Source organism: Larimichthys crocea, chromosome VIII (assembly GCF_000972845.2).
Source record: "Larimichthys crocea isolate SSNF chromosome VIII, L_crocea_2.0, whole genome shotgun sequence".
Lineage (NCBI taxonomy): Eukaryota > Metazoa > Chordata > Actinopteri > Sciaenidae > Larimichthys > Larimichthys crocea.
The window spans coordinates 6,317,659-6,340,863 of record NC_040018.1 but is presented as its reverse complement, the minus strand read 5'-3'; the positions used below and the strand labels follow the sequence as shown (position 1 = coordinate 6,340,863).

Genomic DNA, 23,205 nt, shown 5'->3' with positions numbered 1-23,205 from the left:
TTTTCTCCTTGTGAGTGTGTTTTATGGGTTTGGTTACATAACATAACATTTCAATTACTCCGACAGCTGTAATATGTAACCTACAGGTCTGAGAACCCCCGGTTTAACCTTCACCTTCAACCTGCAAACAACCAAAGCCACCCTCACTGGCGAGTGCTTCAGTCCGCTCCATTTCCCGCCTGATCAAAACATCCAACAAAAGAAAAAAGTCCTAAGAAAAACTGTCTGCCAGCTCTTTGTTAAAGAGCCAAGAATTTCTCTTAATTCCCTCCACTTTCTCCTCCTTATTGTCCTACTTTGAGATCTCGGCGGGGGCGTCATCCATCTTCCGTGAGTTTACTGGGACAATGCGAAATGAATTTAAGCTTTAAAAAGGCTGACTGAAGCCTCTTTACATACTTCATTGAGCAGCTCTGCTTACAATTAAAGATTTTTTTTTTTCTCCCCTTCCTTCTCCGCCTGAGATGATGAATCCTGGACTCTGAGAAAGTGTAGTCGTCTGTAAGTAGGAGGGGGGGGGGGGGGGCTGTCTGGTGATTTGACAGTCGCCTTTTCTGATGTATTTCCACGGCTCCTGTGTCCTCTCTGCCATTGTATCTACACAGTCTGGTCTGACATTAAATACGACGTGCAGTATCCTCATGAGAACAGGCTCTCCTCTGCAGGACAAGATGTTTGCAGTGAACGTGAACCATCTACTGGACTGCAGTACATCTAGTCAACCACAAAAGAGTTTCATTTCAGGTGTACTTGGATGATCTACACTGACTTTTTTAAAATGCTGAACATGCTGAATTCCTGCAGCAGCGTGCCGTTTGGCCTTTAAAAGTATCTTTGGATATATAACTGACAAGAAATTCAATTTGAAAAGCTGAAACTGTCCCATTTCCTTTACCTTTCATGGGGAAAATTGATTCTTATGATAGAAAAAGTCAGAAAATGAGTTTTTAATGTCTTCACATCGCGTTTATCGAGGGACTTTGCTGTGGCTCACTCCCTGGACCTTCTGCAAACCAAACCATCACCTGCTTTGAGAAAAAAGTTAAAGAAATTAAACCCAAATATCTGTACCAATCGATAACAGTCGTTATTTTACCAGTACAAGACATTTTAACAGCTTTTTTCTGAGGTTAACTGAACTTGGATTGTAAAGTGTGAAGGGTCTGTCAGCCCGGACTGATGCTGATGCTGATGGTGATGGTGATGGGAGCCGTGCGCCTCTGGATGACCTCCTCCGCTGAATCACTGCTTTCCAGGCGCTTCAGATGGATGCGGCTCCTTATCACTCAGGCGACAGTGGGAGTGATCAATTAATTACACGAGCTCATGTAATTAACGAGCACGAGGAAGACACCCAGAAACCCCCCCACCCTCCGCGAGGCTGTTAGTTCAGGACTCCGTCTGATCCAAAATAATAAGAAGTGTGACACCAAAGTAGAAAACCAGTGTCCAACAAACCCCGCGACACACGTGCTCTTTATGTTGCTGCATGTGCGTAAAGCTCTGCAAAGTGTGTGTGTGTGTGTGTGTGTGTGTGTGTGTGTGTGTGTTCAGCCCGGAAGACGAGCAGAAATCAATTACAATTATTCTCTGTTGACAATGTAATTAAAGTGAAGGCGGCGGGCTAATGCACCCGCCTCAGCCTCTTATCTGGAACGGACGGAGATTTACAAGCGCAGGCAGCGCGGCGTGCATAGTAAAGTGACCGACCGGGACCGTGCGTGTCCCGGCGTAAACCACAGCAGGGAGTCTGCCTCAAAGCGAGTCAACTGTCGTGAAATCAGCTCAGGATAAATAATAATAATAAAAAAAGATACATTAAAAAAACTTTTATTGTAATGTGGCTGTAGAACCCCCCCCCCACCACCACCACCACCAATGAGCAATTACTGTTAGTTTAGTTATTGTTAGGCCTGTGCGGCACTTTTCAGGGTATAAAATAGACTATTAATATGTATTAATATGATAAAATATATATATATTTTAGTGTAACTCTTTAATATTATGTGATTCTTCGACTTGTAAGCTTAAGTTAAAAAACTTAAAGATCCAGTGTGTCGATTTCGGGGGGAAAAAAAATGTATGATATGTATATATATAGATATATATATAATATGATATAATATATATAGATATATATATATATACAACATACAAACTATGTTTTCATTCATTCAACATACAAACTATGTTTTAATCAAATGCCTTTTATATCTTTAATTTCTTCTTCAGGCTAGGAAGAAGAGGGTGAGACGAGGGGTTTGCAATTAGCAACTTCACCACCAGATGCCACTACATCCTACGCACTGCCCCTTTAAGGGACTTAATGATTTGAACTACTAAAAATAAAAACATGTGGAATGTATTATTATTATTATTATTATTATTATTATTATTATTATTAAAGGCCTAATGTTTCATCTAGCTTTATCGCCTGTTCTGCAGTTGTAATTAAACAACGTGGTTGCTAGGCAACAACGCACACGCAGAACTGGTAATTGTTTTTTTTTTTTTTTGTTTAGCACGATTATAATTGGGCTGTCAGCGTCCAGTCAGCCAGACAGCTGGACTCAGACAGACAGTCAGAGGAGAGGGCAGAGCTCTGTCACTCGTTCATGTTTGATTCCACATTTTATATGACATGAAGATCATTTTCCTCCTTTCTGTTGGGGTGTGTATTTTTTTTTTACGTATAGGCCTGTGAGCTTCTTCAGCTCCTCCTCCACTCACCGTGTCTGCTGTAGGAGGCCTAAAGAGAAAACTGGTTAGAATTAACACGTTTAATTACTGGGACAAACGTGGCCTCTCGTGTCTTCTTACAGTTTTTGGATACATCACCACACACAGACACACACACACACACAACTTACATGATGCATTATCCGTGTACAGGAAGCCTTGGACAAATGCTGTGCGCAATGCAGTGTTTTAAAATCTCCAGTATGGTACCTTCTTCTTTTTTCTTTTTTTTTTAACTCCCTCCTATCTCCTCACTGTCCCTGATCCCAGGCTCCGGTGGTTGGCTCCGGTTCCTCTTGACACACACGTGATTTAAGGAAGTTAAAAAAAAAAAAAAACGAGGCCTCCTTCTTGCGTAAGACTTTAACAAATGAGTAGCTTCATAAAGACCTCGCCCACTTTTTTCCCCCCTTCTTAAACTTGATCAATGATCCTATCGGTGACGCAAGCAGAGCCTGGAGCTCGTGCGTAAAACCCGTCAAGTGGAAAAAACTATTTATAGTTCAGACCGTTTTTAGCAACGCGTCAACTTTTACAACTTCTGAAAATTATGAAATAAATGATGTTTCTATTTATGATCATGTTTATAGAGAATACACGTTTATAACAAATCAAATAAACACTTTAGAAGTAACTGCTTTCAGGCCTAAATGTTGATAACTGAAAGGAGCAAAGTTAAATCCAACAATCATGTGGACTGCAAATGGATCTTCCCCATGTGTGTGTCCATTGCAGTTGTAACTGTGCCACAGAAACCCGACTCAGCACTCTGATGTAGATCTTCTCCAGTAACAGCCTGGAAATTTTTGTCCCAAACGAGCCGTGTGTGCGTCCATGTGTGTGTGTGTGCATGTGCGTAAGCACATCCCTGGAGACGAGTGTATTAATCAGCTTTTTAAAAAAACAGAGTCCATCCAGAGCTTCACGCATGCACCTTGCGTAACCAAGATCGCACACAACTCACGCACGCACAACACGCGCTCCCCCTCCTCTCTCTCTCTTGTCGTCGTCTTGGCTCTCGGTTGTCCCTTTAAAAATCCGAGAATCCAAGGCCAATGATTTATCAAACTCCTATTATCAAGAAAATGTCACGCGAAGGGCACCTTGCTCTGCACTGACGCAAACTCCGCTCTTTTTCCCACGGAGCTGTAGAAAAGCTTTGCACTTGGTGCTTTTGCGCGGCAACAACCGGTCCGCTTCCAGTCCAGTCTCCTTCCTCGTCTTTTTCCAGCTGTTTTCCAACCCTGCCAGCAGAGATCTGCAAAACAAACACAAATGGTAAGTGTCTGAAAAGACTGTCTGTACTTTATTTCTTCCACCTGCAGTTTCATTTGTCTCCGTGAATTCTTTCTGAGATGTTTTTTTTATCTGAATTTTAAACAATTTCTCACTTTTTTTTTTTTTAAACGCAGTTTGGCGCGTTGAGCTTCATGGTGCTCTCCGTGGTGCTGAAAAGCAGCTGCAGCTCCACGTTTCAAACTTTTTCCCACTTCATTCCGCCAGTTCTTGTCACTTTAACAGACTCTAGGTTCTGATTTTTTAAAAGTTTAAATAGAAAAAGTTTCACTTTTCATATTTTTTCAGTGTAAACCAGCGATTTGAACCAACTGCTATTATTTTGGTCACTAATTAACAACACAACTAATCATTAATCAATCAACAGTTTTTTTTTTAATAAACTCACACCCAACCTATTATTATTATAATTTTTTTTTTTTAGAAACAGAAGGTTTTTCGGTTGCTCTCCCGCCTCCTTCTCTCCCCCCTCAAAGCTAAATTTCAGGGAGTCATTTGTAATTCCGTCACCCCGGGTCCGCTCACTGCTGTAACGCCGGTGATCTTGCATGCCTGCCCGAGGGGGGGGAGAGCGGAGCTACCGAGAGACCCGCAGCAGCTTGTCTATTGCCCATAAAAATCAGTGGATGTGTGTGGCTGAATGACATGAGGGGGAAATGGGGCGTAAAATTAAAGAATCTCGCAGAAAGCGAGAACTGGAGAAGCAAAGCAGCGACCCCCCTCCCTCCAACACACACACACACACACACACACACACCAACACACCCGGTAGTCTGTGAGCTGAAACTATAGAGCAGCCACAGCAACAACATGCTGCAGGAAAACGTTGCAGAAAGGAGAATTGAGCGTGTTTAGAGCCAGAGCCAGAGCAGAGATGGGCTGCAGCAGCCTCACCGCCTCACGCCTCCTGTCCTTCCTTTTGTCTTGCTGATCTCTCACTCATGTTCCAGGATTTCTCTGACCAGAGAGACATGGCCAAACAGCCGCCCAGCGCTCCTACCGGCTACATCCCGACGCAGCAGCCCGACGGAGCTGCGGGACTTACAACAAACAAACCGGACAACACTGCTGCGTGCCCGGCGCCCGCCCCTCACCATCACCCGGCGCCTCAGCCGCCTCCTCCGTGCAACGAGAGCAAAACTTTTTGTCTCACGGAAAATAAACCGGGAGAATTGGACAGCAATAAAGCGTATGGGACGTTTAAAAACCCCCCACCGGCTGTTCCCGGATCCGTGGCCGTCAACTCGGCCTTCAGGAAGGATTCCACCGGTTCGGCCCGCGGGGGGGCGGCTCAGTACGGCGACCCGCTCCGGGCCACCGCGGAGCAGAACAACACCGCGGGCAACTGGACGGCTATGAGCCAGACCACCATCATACTGGGAACAGATGGGAACACGTCTGTTCAGCCCGGCACCGTGACGGGGGTAAGTCAGCTAAATGAACCGTTTCCTTAACGGAGAGCTGGAGCGGAGGCTGGAGGGCAGGTGGCGGTGTGGATGAAAACTGACTGGATTAACCTGCTGCCTCTAAACAGGGTGTGTGTGTGTGTGTGTGTGGTGTGTGTGTGTGTGTGTGTGTTTGGTAGATGAGTGCTGCTGATGTGTGAGGAGAGAGTCTGCGATGCTCAGCTGGTAAAAATGTGATTTTTTTGTGTTTGTGCGTAAAAAGTGTTGAGCTGAATCAGCGGCTGTGTGGTGTTGTGAGTCAGATAATAGTCTAAAAATGAGCAGTTATTATGAGGCCATAACGTGGAGCTATCACCGTCAGGATGTTTGGAGAATTCTTATTTAAAAAGTGATTTGGTTCTTTTCTCCACAGTTGCATCAAGCTCCCATCGCGTGGTTTTTTATTTTATATCCAGCACAGACTGTTGGGTAAAATGTTGCTTATGAATTATGAAGGCTGAAGTCTTGTAGATGTGCTCTGGGTGGATCCATGAAGCTATTTGGCGTCCCTGCTCTGCGCAGCGTGCATGCCCTGTGATCCCTCTGCACCAATCCGATCCAAACTTTCAAACCTGCTTATGTCAGCAAAAAAAATCATGTTATTATTGATAAAGCAGCGATATGAATTATGAACTGATCAGCCAGTGCAGATGAATCAAACTGTTAGTCTTTAATTTGATGATATAAACTGGTTTCAGGCCTGTGTGTGTGTGTGTGTGTGTGTTGCTGGATTTTCTTTTTTGTGTCTGTGTGTGATTAATGATAACTTGAATTAAATCTCGCGGTATTTTTCGGTGTTCCCTGCTTCCAGCAGCAGCACACACACACACACACACACACACACACACACACACACACTCACTTGGTATGGCCCAGAAGCCCAGGTGTTATCCGGCTGATAGGCAGCACTGTATTACATGAGACTGCGGATTGTTTCCAATCCCCGCGAGGGAAACCCCCACCACCACTACCCCTCACACACAGATACACACACACACACACACACACACATTCCATGCATGGCGGTGTTTAGGTATCTGCTAGGCTATTCATGCACTTTCTTTTTAGGAATTTGTTCAGATCCTGTCGGTGCAGCGGTAATTATGCATTTTGTTTGAAGCTGCCATCTTTTTTTTATTTATTTTTTATTATAGATTTATTTTATTATTATTATTATTATGTTGCATCTGATATTTAAGATTTGTGATTTCAAGCGGCGGTAACGAGCCTGTGAGTGTGAAGATGAGTTTGAAGTCAGCGGAACGAATCTGACATGAAAATCCATCCAGTAATACAGATTTAATGACATTTGAATTGTCTGATAGGATTCATTTGTTTTTAGTAAGTCTGAAGTTTCTTCATGATCGTGAAATCCGCTTCTCTAAAAAAATGTGTTGACTCGTTCATATTAATAATGTTATTAAATCAGGCCCAGACTCAGCGCTTCTTTTATTTTTTTATATATGCTTGCATTTGGTGTAACTAGTCAGAGAATGATATTATTTATTATTATATTATTATTATATTATTATTATTATTATTTTATTTATTTTATTTTTTTGATCCTCTTAGACTGACGATGATGACGATGGTGGAGAGGAGAATAAAGCCAGAGGAAACTGGTCCAAAACTGGATTTTATTCTGTCCATGGTTGGCTATGCGGTGGGACTGGGGAAGTGTGGAGGTTTCCTTATCTCGCCTCCAAAATGTGGGAGGTAAGAGTTCTGGGTGAAAGCTTGAAAATTTCACCAAACAGAAATAAACGAGAAAAAACAAAAAGACGCTCCAAAAATGAAAAAGAATGGGATTTAATTATTATTTATTATTATTATTATGTATTTTGTGTCTCTGTAGGCCTTCAATTAAGCAGGTGAAAATCCTGTGCTGAAAAATACAAAAAAATATGTTTTAAAAAGGCGAGAATTTTTTGATTATTGTCATACAAAAAAAAGAAAAGAAAAAAAGACACAAAAATGGAGAAATGCACTAAAATAATAATAAGTCTTTACATATATTATTATATTATTATTATTATTATTATTATGATTATTATTATTTTTATTACAGTAATTTGTTCTGCTTTGCTGGAAGTATTTCAAATAATAATAATGATCCACACTGCGTGTTGTTTAAATATCAGCACGTGAGACGCAGACACGTGCACACATATCTTTATTCCCATATCTTTCTTTATTTTTCCTGAACTTTTCCTGTCACTCTCTGTAGCGTCCTCTTTTCTTTCCCCTCTGCAGGAGCTTTTTTGATCCCCTACCTGACAATGTTGGGCATTGCTGGGATCCCAATCTTTCTCCTGGAGGTGTCCCTGGGTCAGTTTGCCAGCCAGGGCCCCGTGTCAGTGTGGAAATGCATCCCAGCTCTGCAAGGTAAACTGCCACTAACAAGTAATGCTACAAAAAAAAAAAAAAGAAAGAAAGCAAACAATTCAAAAATAAAAAAAAATGTCTTCTCATCACGAGTCCTCTACTTTTCTTAAGAGTAATTTATATATTTCGTCTCATTTATTTATTTTAGGTTGCGGGATTGCCATGTTGATAATATCTGTCTTGATAGCCATATACTATAATATTATTATGTGCTGGACACTGTACTACCTGTTCGCTTCGTTGAAGGGCTCACTGCCATGGGCTAACTGTAGGAATGAGTGGAACACGGTGGAATGTAAGGACAAAGACATGCTGCTGTTAGGTAAGACACACACCTTCACACACTTACACACACACACACACACACACACACACACACACACACACCAAAATCACCCCTCTCTCTCTCTCTCTCTCTCTCTCTCTCTCTCTCTCTCTCCCTCTCCACAATGCGCAATGCGTCATGACTCCCTCAGCTGAGGTGTCCTGCAGTATAATGAATCCTGACCTGTGATCTCTGCGGTGTTTTCACTTTAATTTCTCAGCTCTTCACTTCAGCTCCCATGATCCACTTTTAATGTCACAGGCCTGTGATGTGTCAGGGAGGCCTCAGTGTGATAAAAAAAAACAAAAAACACACATTTTCCATTCTTATTCTGTGCGATTAGGTCAGATTATATCATTTATAATCCCTTAAAACCCGCAAACAGTGTGCGTTTTAGTCAAACTGTAGATGGATTGTGCGTGGCAGAGGTCACGCAGGTGTCTGACGTCGATCTGCGTCGAATAAATATCGAAATCCCGTTCGTCTCGTGTAATATTTTGCCTTTTTTTTTTTTTTTTTTGCCAATGTGTGAATTCAGCACAAAAAACTGCTTGCTTGACAAATTTACTGTAACCGGCTGAGCTGCTGCAGTGCTGCAGTGAGCCCGAGACTGACCCCTGCAGGCCCGTCACACCAACTGCAAGCCCCGTTCACTGCTGTGGTCCCTCGACCACTCTCTCACTCTGTCCCCGCAGAAAATCACAGATAAAGGAGAAATGTTGTGTTTTTAAAAAAAAAAAAAAAAACTTCACATGAGTCATAAAGGATTAAATATTAGAGGAATTATGTGACCTGATATGTTCACATTATATGTTTGCACGTGGGTGGACAAAATCATATAAATGTCTGTTTATGATTTGATACAGAAGCTTGGACAAAGAGATGTTTTTGATGTGGCAGTTTTTGAGTGTTTTTCCCCACCAAATTTTGTGACTGACAATCTGCAGAGAGTTGTCTGTATTATGTGTTGTATTGCATTAAAAAGCGTCCACAAAAGGCCTAAAAATCTATTTTGTCTGCAAAACTGCGCAGATAAAAAGAAAGACTTCTTATCTTTCCCTTCCCAAGCTCTCTGAAATGAGGCACATATTCAGTGTAATCATATCTGGCAATATATATATTAAAAAAATCTAACATTTCTCACTGAGGATCCACACTGCGGTCTCTTGTCAGTCCACCTCCCTCCATCTCAGATCCATCCACTCGCTCCCACTTTACTTTAAGTGTGTGAAAACCTGAGCGGACAGTAAAGCGCTGTCCCACAGCACCACCAGCACCACCAGCTGCAGCAGCAGCAGCACTCTGCCAGTCTCTCCCCAGTTGATGTGTGTTGGTTTCTGATTGGAACAGACACGTGCATCCTGCGGGACAGAAACATCACCTCCATCAAGAACTCCACGTTCTGTCTGTCCGCAAACGCTGTGGGAAACCTGACGAAACTGATAAACATGACTGTGGACGGCAACAAGACCTACGTCAGCCCCAGTGAGGAGTACTTCAAGTGAGTGCAGCTTTGGAATTTATACATAGACACGTACAGTTTGGTGTACAGGTTCAGTTTTCAGTTTTCTGGAAGATGAAATCTGTTCTCGTGCACATGTTTGGCTTTCTACGGCCTTCAAAAGTTTCAGACTTGGTCACTTTAGGTCGTCCTATTTTTAATCTTGTTTTAAATTTGTCCAGTTGGTTTTGAAAAGGTTTCACAGAACCAAGATTTAGTGATCTTCTATCAAGACCATGGACACGTTTTCCTCCGTCCAGAAGATGATCACCAAATCTTTGAAACTGACAGAAAATGACCCAAACTAGTTTCACATCACTTTCGTCTGGCGATGTCGTGTAAAAATGTCCTAAAAATCTTCTTTTTCTAGAAACAAATGTAAAATCTGCTATTTCCCTGAAAGGATTGCTGGTACAACTACAACTGTAGTCCAAATAACTGCTTCAGCTACAGTCAGTGAATGAGTAGCTGTCTCTTGAATAAGGAAACTATCTTTAAATAAATCAAGAAATATGAGAAGCAGGTTGAAATAATGTAGCAGACTTTCTCATCAGTGAAATGTAGACCTGCAGGACTCAATAAATGACTTCTCCGTGCACAGATTTGTATTTGATCCACACTGCATTATGTGTCAGGCTGAGTTTTGCTGTTCGAATCACACCCGCAGGTACAACGTGTTGCACATCTCTAAAGGAATTGAATATCCAGGAGACATCCGCTGGCCTCTGGCAGGCTGTCTGCTCCTGGCTTGGTTGATCGTTTACGCCTCTTTAGCCAAAGGAATCAAGTCATCAGGAAAGGTAACACAACAAGGACACTCCGGAGAGTCGGTCCTCTGATCTCTTCTACTGTTTTGGCCAATGTACTGTCCATCCTTACCTGCTTTTGACCTCTTAGTGATGAAATGTGTCATTTATGAGAAGTGAACTCATGTTTAAATCTAAAAAAACGATTTCTATATGAAGTCAATCAGTAAAACATGTTTAATTGTATTTCTTTGAAAGTCAAACTTTGAGTTTTTATTCTTAAACATAATATATGAAGGTATTTATCACTCTTCTTAATAAATTCAATAACACTCAGATCAAATCAGTGTGTTTGTTTCTGGGTTCAGATTTGATAAACTCAACTGTTCAATGAAGGAACTTGAACTTTTGGTTTAAAATCTCTGGGCAGGGGTTCTTCCCTTAGATTACCAACAGCATCTAACCAGAGCATTTCTGGATATGATTCAAACTTCAAGCACATGATTAAATTACTCAGAACTGGATGTTTGAAAATCTATTCCTCTCCCATGACTGAGGAGACACACCATGCAGAAGTAAAGATGTTATATGGTACTGTTTGAACCAGAACTTTGAGATGAATTCTTGTAGGATGTTGCCCTCTGGTGGACACAGATGTGACATACACTGTGGTAACAAAATTTAAATTTTCATGCATTATCACGTGTTTCATTGATTTAATTTGACGAGAACTTTCTGGCACCTCATGTTTACTTTGGAATCATGATTTATATAAAAAGAAAGATACAAGAAATCTGATTCTTGTTTGTTTGAATCAGCTGACCTCAAAAACACAGTGCCTAAGAAACCCAACTTTCAATTTATGTAGCTGGATTAAATCTAGGTTTGATGCCGTAATGGCCGTAAAAGACTGTGCAAAAAATAGTAAACTGAACATGTCATATCCTGCAGAGAGGGAGAAACAAAAACTAAAGATAAGAATGAGTAAACAGACTAAAGAAGTGTTGCTCTTACATAACCGTGCATCATCTTCAGTTATCACACATTTTGTGTTTTCTCTCCTCTCATCTCTCCTCATCTCGTCTCCTCTCTCCTCAGGTGGTTTATTTCACAGCCACATTCCCCTATGTGGTGCTGGTCATCCTGCTGATCAGAGGAGTGACCCTCCCCGGTGCCTTTGACGGCATCCTTTACTTTATCACACCAAAGTGGGAGAAACTGAATGATGCAAAGGTGCCTGATGCCGTCAGTTAAATTCCACCGCCGTGCAGTCTGTCTGTCGTCTTCCAGCTCTTTTACCCAAGCCTCTCCCTCTCTTCCTCCCCCGTCAGGTGTGGAAAGACGCAGCCACTCAGATCTTCTTCTCTCTGTCGGCTGCTTGGGGAGGCCTCATCACTCTCTCTTCCTACAATAAGTTCCACAATAACTGCTACAGGTAAACACACAAAAGGTAAACTATGCTTTTGGCAGCACAGACACATGACACTGTTTCTGTATGTCTGGTAGAAATGTCAATAATAAATGACACTCTTTGCAGCCAGCGGTTCAGTGTTTCTTTCGTTTTTCTCACATCAAGTACATTCAAAATCACACTCTCACTTTTGTATCAGATTTTTTACTGGAAACGTGAAACATGAAATTAGATTTTTGTATAATAATCTTTAACTTTAAGGAGGGCTTGTAGTCGAGCTTTGTGTAAAATCCAACAACCTTACCTGTCCTGCATAACGTCTTTCTGATTCGACATGTTTTACACGTCTTAATATTTTTAGTATTTATCATATAAAATGTGTTCCGCTACAGAAACACCTTCGATAAAGCACCAATTCAAATATTATACATGCACGTGCTTCATGCAACAGCCCCATCAATATAAAATCAAACCCATATGATGCATCTGGACAAAATAAAGGAGAGACGTTACAATATAAAACACTTTTAGAGCCCTCTATCTGCAGCCAGTATGTATTTCTGCCACCAGATGGCGCCATTGCACCTCTTATCTGTGTGCACACATGCCACTGATGTCCTGTATGAAATCAAAGAGCATCATATTCTATATTATGTTATATGTGGCATATTTTGAATACTGCTCTAAGCATTATTTGCTCATTCAGCCTCTGTTTCTCTCTTTCCTCTCCTTCTCCCCTGCAGGGACACTATTATTGTGACATGTACTAACAGTGCCACCAGTATATTTGCCGGGTTTGTCATCTTCTCGGTCATTGGTTTCATGGCACATGAGTTGAAAGTGCCCATAGAGAAGGTGGCAGATGAAGGTAAGACACCAGACCGGCAGCAGGCAGCAGCAGCAGTTAGGCCGGCGCTGCTCACTGAAACACTCCTGAGCAAGTTCATCTGTTTTTATCTGCTGTGGAGATGGTGTGTGTGTGCATTCTCATTTATGTGTGTGTGTGTGTGTGTGTGTGTGTTAGGTCCAGGCATAGCGTTCGTGGTGTATCCAGAGGCTCTGACCAGACTTCCCCTGTCTCCTTTCTGGGCGATAATCTTCTTCCTCATGCTCCTGACTCTTGGTCTGGATACCATGGTAACCACTGCTCCTTTAATGTGTTTTTGTGTGTTACTGTTTTTTTGTTGTTGCTAGAAACAGCCGAGGAGTCGAGCACGATCAAGTGAAAAAACCAAAACAGTTGGCTAAAAGAGGCTAAAAAGCTCGATCAAGCTGCTGAGTTGGTAAATCATTGTGCACAACCTCTTTCACAGAGGTCAAAGGATATATATTTGTTGTATGAGGGTTAAGATCAGTCTTGAATACATACAAATGTGAGTCTGCGCTTCTGTTGGTGAAGTCTTTAAGTTTCACAGCACCAACAGTCTTTATGTCAGCATGAGAGTCATGTATGAGAGTCTCCGAACTTTAGTTTGTTCCAAAGTAAACACTGAACTTCTGGTAGCACCATCCGGCTATGTATAAATGCTGCATGCACATTGACCCAATTAACATAATTGCCCATACACACCACCCACTGTGACTGATTTCAGCTGAAGTGCTCGAGCTCTCTGGGTACTTTCACCGAGGGGAGTCTGTGTGATTGGAGTGAGTGAAATTAAGTTGACCGTAAAGTTTTGGAACAACAACACTGACGTAAATCTGACTTTAAGTACAATTACAGTACATTACATTGAAGTAGGGTGGTTCCAAAAGATAGTATTTGAAGACATAACAGGCAATATATATATATATATATATATATATATATATATATATATATATATACATTATTGGCACACTCAAGAAGCCATTAGCAGGATTCTTATTAAAACTCCTGAAATTAAATATGCAGAAAAATTATAGGTGAGAGACAGAGAACATCACAATTTACACCGTCACACCCTTTTCATGCTTTAACATGAGTTAAATATTACCCACCAGACAATTATTCTTCCACAATGTTGTCTACTCTCCATCACATATATCATTTTATACACTTTGAATTCGCACCGGTTCCCAACCTTTTTCGCGTTACGACCCCTCACAATAACCAGGTTGGTGTGGAGCTTTCTGACAAAATATGTTATTTTATGTTGTCCTCCGCAACCATTTGGCAACCCCTGGAAATGATCTCACCACCCTCTTGAACCCTCCACTGCGCTAATATATTTTTATACTAACGAATGCATCAAACGAGCATGTGTAATGTGAAAGGTTTTGTTCATAATTATGAGAAAACAACCACAAACACACACACACAGCTCTAATCAACCTTGTTTTCAGCAGATGCAGGTTTTATTTATGGTGGGAAAAAAAGCTCTTACAGCTGCCAAACAGTAAACAGACAAAGTTAGCAATTAACTAATGAATATAGCACAACGCATTTAGCAGCTAATGAGATTTCACTCAGGAGTTGGTGGACACCAAATTGTAGCTAATATAAGAGTACATTCACAAGGTCACAAACACAGATCGTTTGTAGCTAATACATTTGCCAAAATGCAGCTTTAACCTTTCCATGCACCACTACGCTGATTCATTCCCAATGCAACCTCAGTGAACAAACACTCCAGTCTCCGGGATGTTCTCAAAGTCCAGAGCACCTCCTGTTACAATCCTGGGCAAACAATTGCAACTAAAGCACTAACTCCTTCAAGTGCACGGCGATGCTTCTGAGCTGAGAAGAGGAGCAGAGGGCACAGTGGCGCATTAAGACACAAGTCAACAGTAACAGTAAATGATGATGTTACTTCGGCTTGGCAGTGGCGTCGACTCTGAGGGGAAGGGGCCGGTGGCTTTGTTGTAGAAAGCAGCTTGGCGGTAATAGGCTTGGGATGTTGACGGGAAATTAGTTTTGGGAGCTCAGGAGGAAGGAGAGGAGTGGAGGAGTGCGCCATAGTGTTTCTACGATCCGCACACACAACACATTAACACAACCTTCCACTCACGCTGCCTGTTTGTATATTCATCCACAGCGGCTCTCTGGGTTCCTTTTTTTTACCATCATGTTACATTTGCTAATCTCCAGACATGCTCCACATATCAGGTCTGATTTAAATCCTTCATACTGATTTGTTTATGAATGCTTGGGAAGACGATAATGTTCTTCATTTGTGGTGGAAATAAATTAAAGTAAAAAATGTGTTTGTTGGATGAATCGAAGACGAACAAGAACAAAACTTGATGCCGAATTCTGAGTTCTGATTCAAATGAGGTAAACTTGCTGACTTTGGCCTGATTGGACAGTTTTCATTAATGTGGCAGCCAATCAGGGTCTGCTGGGATGTGTTTTCAACCCTGAAGCCTTACATGTACTGTACATGTTACTTTAATTAAAGCCATGGTATGTTTCTGGCAATGCCTTGATTAGATGTCTTCCATCATACATGAAAAAAAAAGGTATTTTTCCTCCCTTATTCCCTCGTCTCTTCCCTCTCTTTACATTTTCTCATATCTCCCTCTCACTCATCTCTATTCCAGTTCGCCACCATCGAGACCATCGTAACCTCCGTGTCAGACGAGTTCCCCAAATACTTGAGGAAACACAAACCGCTGTTCACCCTGGTCTGCTGCGCCAGCTTCTTCATCCTCGGATTTCCCATGATCACAGAGGTACGACACGGAGACATAAAACATACATCTATATATGTGTACACACTGATGCATCCCCCAGCGGGGGCACTTTGGCATTCTCCCAGCACCCCCGCGACTCTTTCTTTGAATAAGCCGACAGATTTCTGCATGTAAAGTGAAGTCCCGGCCTTCAGAGGACAGGCTCAGTGAGTGGAACAAGAAAAGCTGAGTTTTATTAAAAATCCCCTCCAGACAGCTTCAAAGGGCAAAATCCAAGTAGGATTCATACATTTCATTTCTTATGATCCGGTACAAGTTTGTGTGAAAGTTAAAGACCAATGACCGTGGAAAAAAACGTTGTGTTTGTGTGTGTTTGTGACAGAGTGGGATGTTCATGCTGCAGCTGGTGGACACGTTTGCAGCCTCCTACTCTTTGGTTATCATTGCTATCTTTGAGCTGGTGGGGATTTCCTACCTTTACGGTGAGTAAGACTGATCCTGTTTTATTCCATGACCTTTGAAAGTCTGAAGTCCTGCTAGTGGCCACTAGAGGGCACTGTTAGTAACAAAGAACATGGAGACATTTTGTTCTCGGAGGACTCCTGAGGATGACTCCAGCCTTTTTTTTAAACCCCTGATCATACATCACGTCTACCGCTTAGTTTCTAATCTATCTTCACAAATGGAGATGTTGGCCTGACGGTGGCACTAGACGAAAGGTCAGAGAGTCATCGTGGCTATAGGAATAATCATTCATATCTATGTAACTGTGGCTATTTGCTTTTGAGACAATGGAAAAGTTTGATCTGATGGTGTCAAATCTCAAAGTCACATACCTTCCTACTCCAGTGATCACTTTCATACCAAATTGATAGTAATCTCCGGCCTTAGACTCTATTTTCTGCTCATCACAGATATCACAACCTTTATTACACCACTGCTGATGTCCCTGAACACAGCAAGAAGAAAACCTCCCTGCTTTGAAGATAAATTCTTTATTTCAATGATAAGTAATGGGAAGGCATCAAGTTTTTACACGTTCTCACTTTTAGTCCCTCGTGTGGATCAGACTCCAAAACCGCTGGATCCTACACCTCCCGTTTGTATCTCGATAACATATTTTGTTAGACTATCGATGCCTGGTAAATCAACGTGTCCTTCAAGTGCCACAGCACCACTTTGTGATGCAGACTATCTGTTAAAAATGTGTGATCTCCAAGCCCAAAACTGAGAAATCCCAGTAGTCCCAGGAGTAATTTGCTCCTCCAGAGCCACAGAAGACGTTACAGATCTACCTTTACAGGCTGCTTAGTACTAAACATGAGTAATGAACTACCTTGGACATGTGGGATGACCCTTTAACAATTTGCTGAACTGAATTACTCTAATTTCCGTCTCTGTTTTAGCTGACAGTTTTAGTGTCTCACGACGAGACTCTTCTATTAATCTGGAATCTGGAACACTGAATTCTCGACTTCTGGGTTGTAAAGAGTATCATATCTTAAGAGCTCATTAAATTAGCTACAGCTTCAACACAAAAATATTTTAAACACCTAAACTGTATCGACTTGTAACATCCAGGAATTCCTCATGTTGGTCAGTAATCCTCTCTTCACCGTCTTTGCTGTCTACGTGTTATTCAAGCTTTGACCACTAGGTGTCTCTGTTGCGATACATAAGTCACACACACACACACACACACACACACACACACACACAGAGGCAGAGAGCTCAGGTGTGTGTCAGGAGGTTGTTACCAAGGAGCAACCCAAACGTCTCTCCTCCAGTTTGTCAGAGCATCAGTACAGGTGACATATTGAAATGATTGTGTGACTCTGCCTCTTCATGTCACTCACTGTTACCCATCAATAAAGGCGGAGGAATGAAGCCATCTGCTCCCTCGCTTTTTCCCGGGGAGGACAGAAAACCGATGCCCTCTCTCTCTCTCACACACACACACACACACATGAGGATGGATTGAATTTTCTGTTTTTAACAGACCTTATTAAACCCCGGTCACACTGTGTGTCTCCTCTTTCTCCCATTTCTGTTCTTTTATTTTATTTCTCCTCTTTTCTTTGTTTTTTTTTTCTCTTCCCTCCTCTCGCAGGTCTGCAGAGGTTTTGCGAGGACATTGAAATGATGATTGGTTTCCAGCCAAACCGATTCTGGAGAATCTGCTGGGCCTTTGTGACTCCAACCATTCTGACGGTATATTTGTTTTGGCTCATCTCATTCTCTCTGTCTGTCTCTCTCTCTCTCTCCCACACACACACACATTGACATGTACAGCTTAAGATGTTTCCATTTCCGTCGCCGCCTTTCAAGTTCATTGATTTGCAGTTGGAAAGTAACAAGGGAGAAATTGCTCCTGTTACAATGAAATCGAAAAATTATTTCTTCCTTCTAATTCCTGTCATGTCACCAAGTCTCAAGTGGTTTGTGTTTTTCAGAATTTTAATAGCCAAATACACTCGACAAAAAAAATAAATAGAACGCTGTTTTTGCTCCCATTTTTTATGAGTTAGAGTCAGAGATCTAAGATTTCGACGCACACAAAAGGATTTTGGCATACAAGACACTGATTAAACAACATGACTATGACATAGATGTGCCTTGGACTGGTTTGTTTGGGACTCATTGCCTTTTTTTGAATATCAGGGTGAGCCAATCACAGGCAGAGTAGGTTGTGAGTATTGTTGCGTCTCATTGCAAATCAGAAGTCAACAATTCCATGAGCTGTGGTGCATTTTCTCGGAAAAACACCTGCAAAATCATCTATGCAGCACTCTTTGAAGAGAGGACAGGAGTAGGCGTGTACCACGTGCTCGCAAAGACATCATTCAAACACAGGTCAACTGAATGGCAACAGAATTGGCCACTTAGAAGTTGTCACGGCAAGTTTCACAACACAAACACTTCATATACTGCAGTAAGAATTTGATGAAAACGGTTCTGTTCACTGTTTACTGTGTATGCTGCCATATATCTGTGACATCGTGTGTATGTCGGCAAACTTTGGCTAGATGGAGTTTGAATGATCCTTCCACTGTACTTCGTTTTCTATGATGGAGGACATTGGCTTTCTGTGGGTTAAAAAACTTGATATCTGTAAAATAGCCATAGTTCAGTGCCTAATAAATGTCTTTTTTTTTTTAGTTGCCTTTTATTGTGACTGGTCCAAGGCACACCTGTGTCGTGCTGTTTAATCGACATCTTGATGGATGGACGATGGTTGGGAGAACTGCTCATAAACACATTTTGACAAACCTGTGAACAACATTTGAGGGAAATAAACCTTTTCTGTGCACAGAAGAAGTCCTAGATCGTTTACTTTAAGATACGAGGAAGCAAATGGTAGCAAACGAAAGGGTTTATATTTTTGTTGAGTGTAGCTGGCTTTATTTCCTGTAACATAGCCATTTATTTGTTATGTGCCGTCTGGCAGGAGCTGTAAATTCCATTGCACGGTGTTTACCAGCGTGTCATTGTTGGACACTGGCCAGAATTAATGTTAGTAATTGTAATGGAAGCCACTGTAGCTCCAAAGGAGAGGTGACGATGACAAATGGAGCAGCAGTCGGGGCCCGACGGGTCATCCTCCTGCTCTCGAGGGAGATCAGATTTCCTTGGGGAGCTCATTGATGCACAACCCCAGGCTAATCTATTTCTGTCCGGCTTCTATTTTTTCTGTTTATTTTCCATTTCTTTGTCTTGTTCTAATCCAAATTTGCTGTAGATAGGAGGTAGAATCGTTTCATGCTCGTAAAGTAAAAAAGGCAAGCTCTCATTTTCGCTGTCATCCATCCTCTTCTTTACATGGAACAGTGGACACAGATTTAGCTACTAGTCCCAGGTTCAGTGCAGTTAATTGGGAAGAAATCTACTGTACAGTCCTCATTTAGTGCAGAAAAGCATTACACAGTTGAGCAACATCAGGCTACAGTGGTCTAAAAATATAAATTTGGGTCACATTTCTTTTTATTCTTACAAAATTTTGCATCTGAAAGGCAAAACATTTAGTCATGAATGTAGCGCCACTGGAAGCTGAAGTCACTTGCTCATGGACGCCGCTCGAGGCATTTCATTTAACATACGTTTCCGTGATTCCCTGCTCTGTGCAGGGCATCCTTGGACTGAGCCTGTACCAGTGGAAGGTGATGACCTACGAGGACTACACCTACCCCACCTGGTCCATGGTTATGGGCTGGCTCATGGTGATCTGCTCCGTTATCTGGATACCCATCATGTTCGTCATTAAGATGTACCTCGCTCCCGGCACCATAATCGAGGTAATAATGGAGACAAATCCGTGATCAGACATCGTCACGTATGTTTTGTTTTTGTCTGCTTTGCACACACACACACACACACACACACAAACAAACAGGCTGTCGGAGAAATCAATAGTCTCATCCTTTGCTCATTAGCAGAGAGAGGCGGGCTGCTGGCTGGGTATTAATTTGGACATTTTTCTGGGAGTCCAGCAGGTCCCTTTTAAATACTCAGATTAATGGATGATGATGATCATAGTTTTCTCTCCTAACGTCTCTGTTCTCTCAGCGATCCTGACAGCAGCCTCGATCACAGATCATCTTCTTTTCTTTCCTTGACTGTAATAAATGCATAATTATCATACTTCCCACTTGTACATTAGGGTAAGATTGCTGCAAAACAACTTCTAACACCATTTTTCGATGATGTTTTACAAGGAAAAGGGACAGCCCAATAACTTTCTGTGCATAAAATAGGGGGTTCCACACTGCTGTTGTTGATGGTTAAAGTCAAGAATCAGGTTCTCTAAGGATAAGGTCAGGCTGTCCATCCAAGTGTCAGTGGAAGTGCATGGAAGTCAATGGTGTTGACAAAATACCAACAATTCTTTATTCAACCATGGATAAATCAACGCGTTTATCCACTCAAAGATTCCTCCTCGTCAAGTGGTCATGAGGTTACCTGGTGTCTTGGTTCCGTCACCTTAAAAGACCACATACAAAACAAATCCATCTATCCATTTTCTTCATAACTGCTTATCCTTATCATGGTCGTGAGGGAATGGAGCCTATCACAGCTGACATTAGGCGAGAGGCGGGACTCACCCTAGACAAGTTGCCAGTTCAACGCGTTAAACAACTATTCACGCTCACATTCACCACCTACGTGAAATTAATCTATTGACCTTCATGTCTTTGGACTGTGGGAGGATGCTGGAGTATCTGGAGAGAACACACACAAACTCCACACGGAAAAGCCCCAGCTGGCGTTTGAACCGCTGCCCCACCGTGCCACTCAGCCTTACACAAATAAAAACTCCCTCATAGCAACCTACAATGCGAAAATGTCATTCATTCATCAACCACAATAGTACTTGTAAAAACAGATGTTCAAGCTTGTAATTTCGCAAATCAAAATACACAGAATTAAGGGGTTATGATAATTTACATATGCTGAAGAAAACTGTTATGGAATCACACAGTATAGCACGGCAAATCAATGCAGTAAACCTGCATCTCATAATCGGGGGAAAAAGAAGGTTATAAGACGGGTTAGAAGAAGTCAATTTCTTTGTTGAGGCCGAGAAAGGAAGTGTAAATAATCTCACTCTGAAGGAGATATTTGCATCTATCGCCACCCCTTGAATGTTTTGGAAAGACCTTGATGGGTCTTGGTTGGTGTGGTCTGGAGCCCTGTAGTGCTGTGCCATAGGATAATTAGGGTTGTGGGTCCTGATCACATATTTGTGTTCAGCCAATTTCTCCCACAGCTTGTGTTTTCTGTGATAAAAACAACCACATTATCATTTAAGCCTATAGACCAGGGATCTTTAACCTTTTTCAGCCCAAGGATGCCTTGGATGAGAAACAAACAGAACAGAGACCCCCATGTGTAATTCATTTTATTAAGCCTGGCCTGTAATAACATTTATTTTTACTTTTACAACTTTTATTTCACCTTATTAACCTATTTATATGCTGGGTTAATGGCCTATATCTGTTTATGAGTGATAAAAAGTTCATGCATAATTGTTATTGGTTATTAAATGCCAAGAGCTGTGCGTCTTTGGACATGTCCACTGATTCATCACCATTATTTTGGTGAAAATTGTCATTGTCATTATTATGGCAAAAATTGACGGCCCCCTGCAGTACCTCTGTGGACCCCCTAGGGGTCATGCACCCCTGGTTGAAGACCACTGCTGTATACAATGTGTTGTGTTGCAGTTAGTGAAGCTTCACAGAAGAAAGAAGTCTTTTGGGTAAAAAAGCACATATTGGTTTCTTTGCATTTTTTAAATTTGAGGTTGTTTTTTTTTTAGAGGCATCAAAAAAACCAGTGGTTCTCAACTGGTCTGGCTTCGGGACCCACCATCCTTATCAACCATGGATAAATCAACGTGTTTATCCACTCAAAGATTCCTCCTCGTCAAGTTGTCATGAGGTTACCTGGTGTCTGGTTCTGTCACCTTAAAAGACCACATGCAAAACAAATCCATCTATCCATTTCTTCATAACTGCTTATCCTTATCATGGTCGTGAGGGAATGGAGCCTATCACAGCTGACATTGGCGAGAGGCGGGCTCACCCTAGACAAGTTGCCAGTTCAACGCGTTAAACAACTATTCCCGCTCACATTCACCACCTACGTGAAAATAATCTATTGACCTTCATGTCTTTGGGACTGTGGAGGATGCTGGAGTATCTGGAGAGAACACACACAAACTCCACACGAAAAGCCCAGCTGGCGTTTGAACCACTGCCCCACGTGCCACTCAGCCTTACACAATAAAAACTCCCTCATAGCAACCTACAATGCGAAAATGTCATTCATTCATCAACCACAATAGTACTTGTAAAAACAGATGTTCAAGCTTGTAATTTCGCAAATCAAAATACACAGAATTAAGGGTTTGATAAACTTACATATGCCGAAGAAAACTGTTATGGAATCACGCAGTTAGCACGGCAACGGATATCAATGCAGTAAACCTGCACTTCATAATCGGGGGAAAAAGAAGGTTATAAGACGGGTTAGAAGAAGTCAATTTCTTTGTTGAGGCCGGAAAGGAAGTGTAAATAATCTCCTCTGAAGGAGATATTTGCATCTATCGCCACCCCTTGAATGTTTTGGAAAGACTTGATGGGTCTTGGTTGGTGTGTCTGGAGCCCTGTAGTGCTGTGCCATAGGATATTAGGGTTGTGGGTCCTGATCACATATTTGTGTTCAGCCAATTTCTCCCACGCTTGTGTTTTCTGTGATAAAAACAACCACCTTTCATTTAAGCCTAGACAGGGATCTTTAACCTTTTTCAGCCCAAGGACGCCTTGGATGAGAAAACAAACAGACAGAGACCCCCATGTGTAATTCATTTTATTAAGCCTGGCCTGTAATAACAATTTTTTTTACTTTTACAACTTTTATTCCACCTTATTAACCTATTTATATGCTGGGTTAATGGCCTATATCTGTTTATGAGTGATAAAAAGTTCATGCATAATTGTTATTGGTTATTAAATGCCAAGAGCTGTGCGTCTTTGGACATGTCCACTGATTCATCACCATTATTTTGGTGAAAATTGTCATTGTCATTATTATGGCAAAAATTGACGGCCCCCTGCAGTACCTCTGTGGACCCCCTAGGGGTCATGCACCCCTGGTTGAAGACCACTGCTGTATACAATGTGTTGTGTTGCAGTTAGTGAAGCTTCACAGAAGAAAGAAGTCTTTTGGGTAAAAAAGCACAT

General features: G+C 41.8%; 1 protein-coding gene across 1 annotated transcript in view; it reads left to right on the top strand.

Annotated features, from left to right (window-relative positions):
* The first annotated feature begins 4,630 nt into the window (after positions 1–4,630).
* Positions 4,631–23,205, top strand: part of slc6a5 (solute carrier family 6 member 5) — a 23,175-nt gene continuing 4,600 nt past the window's right edge. The window contains 17 exon segments of the mRNA XM_027281059.1: positions 4,631–5,459; positions 7,053–7,105; positions 7,107–7,153; positions 7,156–7,179; positions 7,182–7,196; positions 7,734–7,865; positions 8,014–8,187; positions 9,541–9,691; positions 10,359–10,491; positions 11,536–11,670; positions 11,769–11,872; positions 12,592–12,716; positions 12,873–12,985; positions 15,371–15,502; positions 15,846–15,945; positions 17,574–17,674; positions 19,588–19,755. Coding sequence (XP_027136860.1) covers positions 4,977–5,459; positions 7,053–7,105; positions 7,107–7,153; positions 7,156–7,179; positions 7,182–7,196; positions 7,734–7,865; positions 8,014–8,187; positions 9,541–9,691; positions 10,359–10,491; positions 11,536–11,670; positions 11,769–11,872; positions 12,592–12,716; positions 12,873–12,985; positions 15,371–15,502; positions 15,846–15,945; positions 17,574–17,674; positions 19,588–19,755 — 2,190 coding nt within the window. The 5' untranslated portion in view covers positions 4,631–4,976.